The sequence below is a fragment of the Podarcis cretensis genome, assembly GCF_951804945.1.
Source record: "Podarcis cretensis genome assembly, chromosome: 3".
Classification (NCBI taxonomy): domain Eukaryota; kingdom Metazoa; phylum Chordata; class Lepidosauria; order Squamata; family Lacertidae; genus Podarcis; species Podarcis cretensis.
The window spans coordinates 99,687,598-99,699,742 of record NC_137172.1 but is presented as its reverse complement, the minus strand read 5'-3'; the positions used below and the strand labels follow the sequence as shown (position 1 = coordinate 99,699,742).

General features: G+C 42.4%; 1 protein-coding gene across 4 annotated transcripts in view; it reads left to right on the top strand.

Annotated features, from left to right (window-relative positions):
• Positions 1 to 11,989, top strand: part of SNTG2 (syntrophin gamma 2) — a gene marked incomplete at its 3' end in the record, with an annotated part of 223,603 nt that extends 211,614 nt beyond the window's left edge. For all 4 annotated transcript variants that reach the window (XM_079969901.1, XM_079969902.1, XM_079969900.1 and 1 more), the window contains 3 exons: positions 1,559 to 1,651; positions 5,173 to 5,283; positions 11,858 to 11,989. In XM_079969901.1, the coding sequence (XP_079826027.1) occupies positions 1,559 to 1,651; positions 5,173 to 5,283; positions 11,858 to 11,989 (336 nt within the window). The remainder of the gene's footprint in view (positions 1 to 1,558; positions 1,652 to 5,172; positions 5,284 to 11,857) is intronic.
• Between the last annotated feature and the right edge of the window lie 156 nt (positions 11,990 to 12,145).

Genomic DNA, 12,145 nt, shown 5'->3' with positions numbered 1-12,145 from the left:
GTTCTGCCTTGCACTCTGCTCCACTCTAGTTCCAGTTTTTTTTTATGAAGAATGTCTGATTTCAGAATTGGTGCATGTGCAGTTTTGCCTTTGTTATTTAAGTAATCCACATGCACAAGAGATTGTGCTTACTGAAATAACATGGTGTAAGCTTTTATTTATTATTTTATGGTTAATTTTAAACTGAATTTATCTCTATGGTTTTGGGGGGGTTACCTTATTGTACACTACTTAGAGTCTATGGTCTTAAGCAGTATGGAAGGGCATTAAGCAGCCTGTGTTGCATAAAGGAGAAAACCCCACAGAGTACATATATCAATAAGGTGCACATTACTGTGTGCATTTAAAAAAATGTCCCAATGAATATAGGATGTGCTTTCAAAATTTCATCTTTGACGAAAATCATTCAGTGGCCTATTTTACATGTCACTTTTAACAGTAGTTAAAATAAACTGGTTTAAATGCTGCTGCACACAGCTGAAATCATGTGTGCTTCACTTCTCCCCCACTCCTGCTGCAGCCACAGTGCTGGGAAACAACCTATAGTCTGGCCTAGCGTTACATCCAAACCTGGGCTCAGGGTCTGCTTCCTCTAGACAAACCATATGCAGTAAGCTGAGAACAAACCTTGATTACCACTTGTGGGTTGACCGTATGCTTTGTGTACATGAAGTGTGAAAACTGATGTGTGTATGTATTGATGCATGGATAAGTGTGTGCTATGTGTGAGAATAAATTGTGTAGCTGTTGTGCATGGATGTGTATAAATGGTTGTGCATGGAAGAAAGTGTGTGTGGGATATCCCTGTTGGCTTTTTGCATTGACCCCATCCACCACTGGCAAATAGGGCTGGGAGAAATCTGCCCAAAACCCAGGAAAGTCTCTACATTACTGAGCTAGATGGATCATTGGTCTGACTTGGCACAAGGCAGTTTCCTATGTTTCTAACTTTCCTGAACCAGCAGTAAGCCACTGTGGTGCAGTAGTTAGAGCACTGGACCATAGCTGTCAACCTTCCCTTTTTTTGTGGGAAATTCCCTTATTCCAGCGCTGTTTCCCGCTGCTTCCCACTGATAACCCGGATTTTTAGATATCCCGTAGACTGACCCCGGGACAGGTGAGGCTGCTGATCGCTTCTTTTCAAATCTGAAAGTTGACAGCTATGCACTGGACTAGGACCTCAGAGACCAGGTCTCAAATCCCTGCTCAGCCATGAAGCTCACTGGATGGCCTCAGGCTGTCCTGGAAGACTGTAACTAGCCTATCTCATGAGGATAAAATGGGAAGAAAAAGGAACCATGTACACCACCTTGAGCTCCTTATAGGAAAGGTGGAATAGAAATGTGATAAATAATCAATATGCTTGTGGTTTAGTGGGGGAAAATATTGTGGTTATTTTGCATCACGTGCATTGTTGCACACCACCTTTATATTTTTATAAGAGTTGGCAATATATAATTATTTGGGGAGAAAATAAAAATGAAGTATGTTGGAGTTTCAACAATGCGAAAACATAATTTGCTGTTCATCATATATGCTTTCTTTGCTCTTTCCCCAGTCTAAAACCTATACATGTAGCTGGCAAGGAGAAAGCTTGTGTTTCACCTTAGACTTTGCTTCAGGATTCACCTGCATTGACAACAAAACAAAGGTACGAGGAAGCAGAAGGTGAAATATAAGAATTTGTTCTGTTATGAAGCACCCATGCTGTTCCTTGAGAAAACAGAACTGTTGCTAATCCTTTTCTGGTGGTGGAAAATTCAGGGTGAATCCAATCAAAAACACCTTTGAGCCTATTGGGATGCCTGTTCCATGACATTGAAGTGTATTCTTTCCTGCTGCCATTCCATCAGCAGACCGCTGACCAGTGCAGCTGTTCTGGTGTGAAAGTCCTTTTATAACCATGTCTGCCCATTCCTGATGATGAACTCTTGACAGCCAGCTGTGACTCATTTGCAAGGCATTTCATTTTGCCCAGTAAATGGCCCCAGACACATTCGGCACTTAGATGCTATAATCTAAGGACAGCATCTTTTATGGAGGTGTCCTATAACTTTGCTTCCCTGGCTTGAATTATTGTTGCCTAAGGAAGTGCTAGCAGTAGGAGTCGTAACTACCTCCCTCCTCCCCACTCCGCTGTTAATCACCAAAATTAACACCTTGAGGCAGAATGACCACTGTCCTTGAAGCAGGCTGTGGTATGCCCAGTGTTCAAAAAGCTTTCTCAGACCTTCCAACTTTCACTTCAGTGCTTTAACAGGTGTACACTCAGTGTGACTAACATTGGAAAGAGTCCACTACCTGCTGACAGCAGAGGGTTCTTTTAGATCTATAAATAACTGGAAATATTTTTAATTAGTTTTTAATAAATGGCTTGTAAGTCACTTGGCACATTTTGTTGTTCTTGTTGCACGTAAAAATTATTTATGTGCCTTTCCCATCAAACTGACCTTATGAGCCACTTCACTGACATGTGAGCTCAAGGCCCTGAATATGCACACAGGGTCGGCCCTACCATTAGCCGGAGTGAGGCAGCTGCCTTAGGCAGCAGATATTTGTAGTGAAGAGGAATGCTTCTGTTTATGGGGCTGAGGGTGGGGTGTGGCAGCACCTCAAGCATTAAATGTTTTGGGCTAGTTCTGTCTACACAGCAAGGTAAGTTCCAAAACCCTTGAACAGTAATCAGGTGAAATTTTATCAGCATGAAGAAGGATATGAAGAGCGCAGAACTAGAATTTTATATATGAGAAAGACACCAACTATATAAAATTAAGTTATTTTTGAAAGCTAATGGAATATCAAGTAAGCCCTTTGCAAACAGCTTGGATTTGAATTTAAAACTTCACGTTTGATTTAAGGGGGTATGGCTTGCCTCATATCAAATTAGCCAATACACTTTCAATCAGAAAGAGAAGATTATTACATCTGCATTACCTGTGTCAATGTTTAATGATGGAACAGAATGCTTGATCAATGAAATACTGCTCCGACTAAATCCATTTATCAGAAAAAGCTGTAAAGTGCTCCACCACAGCAGTCACTTCACATTGATTCCCTAATAAAAGGACAAAACGTTAACCAACAGTAAGGGGAGAAAGTAGAAATTTCATTATGACAGTAAGAAAAGAGAAGTTGAGGCAGAGATACTGTGTACATAAAAGAACTGTGTCAAACTGACTACTTTAAAAACATTATTTATACCTTGAAGGTTTGCTATGAAACTGAACAAAAGCCTGAACAAAAATTCTCCCAAGTAGTCATGTTTGCCATCTATGGAAGGTTTTTTTCCTCCCGCCACTATTTATTTTTCTGCTTCTTCTGATATTGCGTTCTCTAGGTTGATCTAAGTGACCATTCTCTCAGGCTCATAGGAACGGGAAATGACTCCCTGCAACATACAGGACAATCTTAATATCACACCATAGAATCTCATGCGAGTTGGTTAATTGTGTGATGTTCCATTTCCTGTGCATCTTTTTCTTAGCTACCTTAGCGCTTGCAGAAGCTGACCATTTCCATCCAAATTTATGGGGTGACATTCATCGTGCTTATTTGCCAGTGCCAGCAGAACAGACACTTGCGCAATGGAGCTACTTTCTTTCCTCTCGCTGCCACCCCCTGCTCCCCACCTCCAAATCTGTTCTAGAGGGTCCCCAACCTGCTGGAGCAGATTTTGGGGCGTGAGGGGGACTGCAGTGGAGAGAGCGGAATAATAATAATAATAATAATAATAATAATAATAATAATTTATTATTTATACCCCGCCCATCTGGCTGAGTTTCCCCAGTCACTCTGGGCGGCTCCCAATCAAGTATTAAAAACAATACAGTGTTAAATGTTAAAAACTTCCCTGAACAGGGCTGCCTTAGGATGTCTTTTAAAGATAGGATAGCTACTTATTTCCTTCACATCTGAAGGGAGGGCGTTCCACAGGGCGGGTGCCACTACCAAGAAGGCCCTCTGTCTGGTTCCCTGTAACCTTACTTCTCGTAGTGAGGGAACCGCCAGAAGGCCCTCGGCACTGGATCTTAGTGTCCAGGCTGAACAATGGGGGTGGAGACGCTCCTTCAGGTATACTGGACCAAGGCCGTTTAGGGCTTTAAAGGTCAGCACCAACACTTTGAATTGTGCTTTGAATTGTACGGAAACGTACTGGAAGGAGAAACCCTGCTTTGCAAATACAAATCCCATCTGTCGGCAGATTAATACAAACTGATATCACCTATGGAATTCAGATGGAAGTGAACAGCTTCTGTAAGTGCTAATGCAGCTAAGAGGATTATTAGAAATAGGATGTTGCACAAATAAAGAAGACCACATCAAAGTCCAAATCATGGTATTAAATAAATAAATATAACTATAACTGTAACGTTCTGTTCAGTGATTTTAGTGAGAAAATGTCTTCCATTTCAGTTCTGAAATTACTGAAAATTTATTTTGAGCATGGAATTTCACCACACTGATAGGAAACAAGGAAATAAAATCCACACTGAGATCAATACAGTGAAGTAACAATATTTTGAGTGCCCTCATAAGCATAGTAAACTGTCAGGGAACTGCCATCGGAGCGAGAGGGAGAGGGAGAGGGAGGGCTCCAGAGGGATTCCGGAGAGCATACCGGGAGGGAGAGAAGCAGCCCATCTTCTGGGGAAGGAAATCAGCATAACACTAGCGGAGAAGGGGGGCAGATAGGGGAATCGGCGAAGTGGCTCCATGACTCCTCGCCGGAGACCAGCGGGGAGAGCACGGGTCCTCCGCTGCCCACACCCTCCCTGTGCAGAAGGTTTCCGCGCAGGGAGAGTAGGCGGAGACTAGGCATCAAAGAGCTTCTTTGCTGGAAGAAGTTCAAGAAATGCCCACTGATGGATTCTGCCAGCGATTGAGACAGCCACGGGGGAGTGGTTGTCCGGACAGAAAGGGTTCACCCAGGTAACTCAGCCAAGTGTGGCGCCGATTTACGCACGAGCAACCCCTAGAACCATTACATAAACCAACAAACCTTTAGCAGTTTTGTGTGCTGACTGGAAGTAAGTAATGCTTCAGTTTCCCCAAAAAATAGCAATATACCATTTATTTCTTCTTTACTTCTAACCCAAAATGTTCAATTGTTTCGGGAAGGTGAATATTCAAAATATCAACTCAAAATGTTAACTATCTTTCATTTCTTTGCAGAATGTCCTCTGGAGATTTAAATTTTCTCAGCTCAAAGGGTCATCAGATGATGGGAAAACTCGTGTGAAGCTGCTTTTCCAGAATACAGAAACCAAACAAATTGAGACAAAGGTTGGCAATGAATATTGCTGTGTTATATGAAACTGAATTTATATCAAGAAAATCTTGATTCCAGTTCACCTTACATAGTCAATTATAATTTCAAGTTTTCTCGTTTCTGTGCCATGCAAGCCAGGTCACAAATAACCATCTAGTATTGCTCATAGATTATTACACAAAAACACCAGAAATTGTGGCCACTTTTTTGTCACTCTATGTGCAATTGATCAGGCCTGATTTTAACATGCCACAACTGAAAGAAATAATAAAAAAGACAATGTGGCTGGCCTCTAGCAACCTACCTTAAGCCTTCAACACAGTAGTCAAACCACTGACTATTACTTAGCTTTATTAATTAATACTCATTGACTCCAAGCTACTTTTGCCTGCATCTTTCAGCAGCTCAGAAGCATCTACTTTCATCAGAAAAACTGCCTGCTTAGGGAATAAATAACACCCTTGACAATGCACATACATGGACTTTCAATCTAAATTGCAGCCTCTCAAATAGACATTGGGTTAAAACAGAGGTGAGGGAAAGAATATGGCTGGCAGGCCTGATCCTGACGCTCTCTACCCCTTGCAGGCCACAGTCCCTGATTTTCATGTTAGTCTGACTAAAATATTAAATTGGTAACTAATCCTGTGCAGTTTTCATAACCCACCTCACCCCATCTCTTCCCTTCTCCACACAGATATTTATCAGCTTTTGTAAAGTAATTTGAGAATTCCCCAAATTGTCATAACATTTTTGTGCTTGTACAAATCCTCGCGTACGTGTAGCTTTAAGGTGTTACCAGAAGAACAAAATGGAAGATGATTGATGGGCTCAAGGGACAGGCCAATACTAGCATTCAAGACCTGTTTTGGATTCAGAATCATTGCTAGGACACAGGAGAAAGAAAGGCTGATAACCTCAACATTTATTATTGATGCAGTTTGTAGTACAGTAGTGACCGAGTTACTGATGGGAGCGATGGATTTTCAGGAGAGGCAGATGGTGCTGGACAGGAAAGTGTAGCCAATAATGAGAAACACAAAATGTCATCAAATAATGCAAGTTTCATTCCCCTTGAGTAGATAAGCTAGTAAATGTCAACAGCAGCCCAGTAAAGAATTATTTCAGCATTTGTTGGGCAGCAAACACTATGGTTAAGTTTATGATAACGTTTTCCCTAAACGTTTTTGTTTGAATCTTTATATTAAAAATTTATATATTCAGTGGGATTCAATTTCACACTATTGACTTTTGGGCAAAGGAGCTGCCCACAGTTTTCCTGTATTAAATATTATGGGGTTTTTATGTTGCCATTTTATAGAGACAAGAGCTCCCCACAAATATGCTAGAACCTTGTTGCAGACATGTGTCTCCTCCCTAAGCAACAAACAAATAAAAAAAATTGAAACAACTGAAGCAAAATTGAAAACTTAGTTTATAACTGAGAGAACCGAACCTTAGTTACGTAAAAGACATGGATGAGCTGAAGAAAGCATAAAGATGGCACCAGGCTAACCTCTCTGGGAAGGCTTTTAAAAACTCTGGTGCCACAACCAAAAGCCCCTCTGTCTAGCGCTGGGGTAGTCCTTCAGATGGACTGTTGAACTACAACTACCATCAACCCCAGCCAATTGTTAGGCAGTGGTGCGAGTTGTAGTCCAACGACTTTCAAAGTGCAGCCCATTGGTTACCCCTGACGTAGCAGTGACCTGACTCTCTTCATTTGGTTCAGCCACTTTAGAGCAGAGCATCTGAAGATTTCAGTACAGTGGTACCTCGGGTTACAGACGCTTCAGGTTACAGGACTCTGCTAGCCCAGAAATATTACCTCAGGTTAAGAACTTTGCTTCAGGATGAGAACAGAAATTGTGCGGCGGTGGCGGGAGGCACCATTAGCTAAAGTGGTACCTCAGGTTAAGAACGGCCCTCCAGAACAAATTAAGTTCTTAACCCGAAGTACCACTGTATTTACATATACAAGAAGGTGCTATTTCAGGTAACTTGGTCCCAAGCCACTTAGGACTTTAAAGAATAAAAACAGTAAATTGGGCCTGGAAATGGACTGGGAGCCACTGCAGATGACAAAGCAAAGGCATAACGTGATCAAAATGCTACCACATATTTATTTTCAGGAGCTTGAGCTTGATGGTGTTGCGCTTCCTGTGTGCTTATTTCTATCGATATCAACAGGATAACCTATAGATATCACTGATATTGACTGACGTCTTGCATCAGTAGCAAGCTGCATTCAAAACAGTTGAAATTCAAAGTAATTTCATTGTTCTGATTGCTCTGCTGTTATACAGGGACTGTTTTCAAGGTCAATAATGTGCCGTCTGGTAGGAAAGCAGTTTGCTGATTAGTTTACTGCTCAACAAGTATCCTTGAGACACAAACATATTTATGTGAAGAAATTTTGTGCAGAAGGAATGTGTAAAATGTAGTGGGTCCAAAAGCAACTAGCTAGCACTTTGATTTGTGCAGAAGGGTGAAGGGCTATGTTCAGTATCTCGACATACCTGTTGGGAAGCCAGGGTGCTTAAAAACATACCGTATAGATAACAATAACATAAATGGAACTGCCTTTTCAAATGGTGAGATTTTTTTTTTCTTCAGTGTATCATAGCTGGCAAATTTGCACGGGAAATGATGTAGGTTTAGCGTGGGGGGGGGGGGGACTTACGAACATTGAGAAACATCCGATGGATGTGTACACTGGCTTTTAAAAGCAAACATTCCACCAATATTTCCTTCCAAATGTAAGCATACAGTACATTTTAAATTTCTTTTTTAAAAAACAAAAAATCTATATACATAACCCTGGGGCTCAAAAGCTTGCACTGGCTGCCCATATACCACCAGCCAAGTTCAAGGTTCTTGTATTAATTCTCAAGCCTTAGCAACTAGAGACCAGGATACCTCAGGGACTCCCTGATCCCTGAGGTCTTCAAAGTAGCCACTGTTTGTGGTCGCCCATGGCTTGAATTCACAAGGAGATGCATGTACAGTATGGAGGGCTCAATTTTTTGAAACTGAGATCAGTCAGGCCCCCAGTGTTGAACTTCCAGTGCTTACTGAAGACTTAAAAAAAAAAATCCAGCAGGCTTTTAAATTGAATTCTGATTTCATAGTTTTAACTCATTTCAGTCTCATTGAGTTGCACTGGGACTCCTGTACAACCAACTGTGATTTAGTGGTATACTGATTGTTGAAATAAATATTCAGTGAAAAGTATCTGCTGGTAGAAAGAGACATCCCTCTTAAACTCCCCATATATTTCATTGTTTTGGGGGTATATTCCATATATTTTGGGGGTACAGATGTCTCCCATCACCACCCCTATCCCTGACTGTACAATGGTACCTCAGGTTAAGAACTTAATTCATTCTGGAGGTCCGTTCTTAACCTGAAACTGTTCTTGACCTGAGGTACCACTTTAGCTAATGGGGCCTCCCGCTGCCGCCGCGCGATTTCTGTCCTCACCCTGAAGCAAAGGTCTTAACCCAAGGTACTATTTCTGGGTTAGCGGAGTCTGTAACCTGAAGCATCTGTAACCTGAAGCGTCTGTAACCCGAGGTACCACTGTACGAGATATCAGTTCTAGGAATCTTCATTTGAAGAAGGACACAAACTGGTGTACAAGAACAAGTTAAAGTGCACACAAAAGCAATTTTAGCATTGCTTATTGCTCAAGACATTTTCCTTGATTATGTGAAATGGGCCTCTAGTTTATAACTAGCCACTTGATAGCGCAAATGTGTGACATTCTGGCTGGTGGCTACTGCTGGAATTGTATCAAGCCCCAGTGTAGGTTGGACCTGAAACAGGGAGAAGGAATATGGGCAGAAGAGAAAGTAAAACCTGCTGCATAAAGTTGGTAAGAGGTTTCTGGAAGGTGACAGCAGCTTCTAAATTATAGGGAACTGCACACTGATGGTGCCTGAGGACTAGCAATGCCTCCATGGAGTTTTCCTCCCTTCTGACCAACCTCCAGACATAAATCTCCAGTACTCTCTCATTTTACAGGGAAACTTAACTCAGTAGAGAGCTGTTCAGTTTGCTACAGTTCAGGGACAGAGGGAGCAGAAAGCACTTTTTCCTGCATCAATATCCTTACAAGCCCCTAAATACAAGCAATCCACATTGCTTTCAGTGCTACACAACTGTATATAGGCCTCCAGTTTAAGCAATTTTGCAATCCCAGATGGATTAGCTTTTAGTTATCCTTCTGTAATGTAGTGAGACAAAGTAGTAATTTGAACCACGAAGCTGAAAAAATGAGGATGTAAGAAACCTCCCTGAGAACTTTTGCTAGCCTTGTGAACACTTTTTTTTTCTTTTTTCTTTTTTTTGTAGCTTCTTTTGAAATTCTTCAGCTGTAATACCAAATGAGGGAATGACAAACCCTGGCCTAAAGCTTTGAATTTTGCTTTAGGCCAGATCTGGTGACAGCTTAGAGATGTTCCAAGCACCCTAAGAAACTTCACTAGTCTTACTAAAATGGTTCTGACTTCCTTTGAAATTCATATAGTGTTTCACCTGAGGACGAACTTGAGCATTCATTTCAAACTTTCCCTCAGCTGACATTTCAGCAGCAGCACTAGAAATATACAAGGTGACATTCTTCTTTAATCTACGAATACATAAAGTGGCTCCCACAATCCTATCTCCAGCAACTCACACAGAATCTCTCATTTGGATCCAGACTTACTTCTGAGTAGACATGGTTAGGATTGTGCTCTAAGTCCTATTGAATTCAATGCAGCTTCATCGCTTAGAGTAGACTCACTGAAATCAATGGGACTTCATAAAAGGGTCAGGAAGGCTGAAAGCAATAAGTGAACCAAAACACATTCCTACTTAGTAATGACTGACTTAAGACCCATTGATTGCATGACTAATACTTGAACAACTGTTGGACAAACAGCAGAAGGAAATAAGTGTTTGAGCTTGGTCTAGTGCTGGAAAACAGCACTGAGCATCTGGTAAGGGCATATGCAGTGTGTGATGCATGAATTCTTTTGCAATAGATTACGTATTACCAATAGATCTATAAGTACCATTATGTATATTTTTGCTCATGCACTCACTGGATGTTTAAGGGATAAATAAATAAAGCATTATTGAGGCATCTGGTTCCGCTCTGCTTTAATGGAGGCAGGCCCTACGACAGTCGGAAGTCACTGGTGAAGGAAAAACAAGGATGATTTAGGGGTAATTTAGGGGTAATCATGCTTGCATACCCCCCCCCCCGGGACAGAGGGGAAAGGGCTTCACTCACAGTCTGCCTCGGTACCTGGGCTCTCACTCCAGCATGGAATGTGGGGGGCAAGGAAGTGCTGAGTGTAAAAGCACTTCACCTGGTAAAAACCCTCCAACGCCACCGCCATTAAGAGACAGAGGTTCTCCTCTTAATTAGAGCTTAATTGGACTAAAGTACATGTGCATGCAGGTGGCGCTGTGGGTTAAAGCCTCAGCGCCTAGGGCTTGCCGATCGAAAGGTCGGCGGTTCGAATCCCTGCGGCGGGGTGCGCTCCCGCTGCTCGGTCCCAGCGCCTGCCAACCTAGCAGTTCGAAAGCACCTCCGGGTGCAAGTAGATAAATAGGGACCGCTTACCAGCGGGAAGGTAAACGGCGTTTCCGTGTGCGGCTCTGGCTCGCCAGAGCAGCGATGTCACGCTGGCCACGTGACCCGGAAGTGTCTCCGGACAGCGCTGGCCCCTGGCCTCTTAAGTGAGATGGGCACACAACCCCAGAGTCTGTCAAGACTGGCCCGTACGGGCAGGGGTACCTTTACCTTTACCTTTTACATGTGCATGCTAAAAGAGATGAGATCACAAACAGCAGAACAAACCAACTGCAAGGACTTTAAGATTTTAACTTGAGAAGATTTCAAAAGACTTCAGTTCAAAAGATGGTGAACCGCCCTGAGACCTCTGGATATAGGGCAGTATATACCGTATTTTTCGCCCTATAGGGTGCACCGGCCCATAGAGCGCACCTAGTTTTTTGGGGGGAATAAAGAATTTTTTTTCCCCAGGCGCGGGGCTGGGGCAGGGGAAGCCCAAACTTCCCCCGACCCCAGCCCCCAGAACAGGCTGCTATCCGCAAGCCTTGGGAGCCCGTCAGGAACTCCCGCTGGGCTCCCCAGGCTAGCAGATATCTGCTCGAAGCCCGGGGCGCGCTGAGCAGCTGTTCGCAAGCCTAGGGAGCCCAGCAGGAAGTTGCGCCAGGCTCCCAAGGCTTGCGGATAGCTTCCTGAAGCCTGGAAGGCTTCAGCGAAAGCCTGCATTCGCCCCATAGGACGCACACACATTTCCCCTTCATTTTTGGAGGGGGGAAAGTGTGTCCTATAGGGCGAAAAATGCGGTAAATTCTAACAACAACAACGGTGGGGGAGGGGTGCCTACCTTGAGGGGAAACATTATTCTTCATTCATGAGAAAAGATTATGTTAAAGAAGGTTGCATCTGGCGTATAATTTAGAAGAAGTTACTTTTTACGCTCTTGATGCATTTTGACCTATAAAATGTGTGAAACTTTATATTTCACCATTTTTTCCCCTTTTTTCCTTTTTCTCTCATTTCAGGAACTAGAATTTCAAGATTTGACAGCAGTTTTAAACTGTATTCACTCATTTATAGCTGCTAAGGTTGCCTCTGTGGATCCATTATTTATTGACAGCCAGAGCATTGCAAGAAAATATACCTACAGTAATTGAAGAGATTCTATGTTGTGATTATGACAGATAAATTATTTTCTTAAAGAAAAAAATATTTCATGCACAATATTGCGATCCCATGTGATTTTATAAGAGATATATAGTTGTGTTATCAATAAAAGTTACTAGTTTTCACATTTGATTCATCATTGTTAA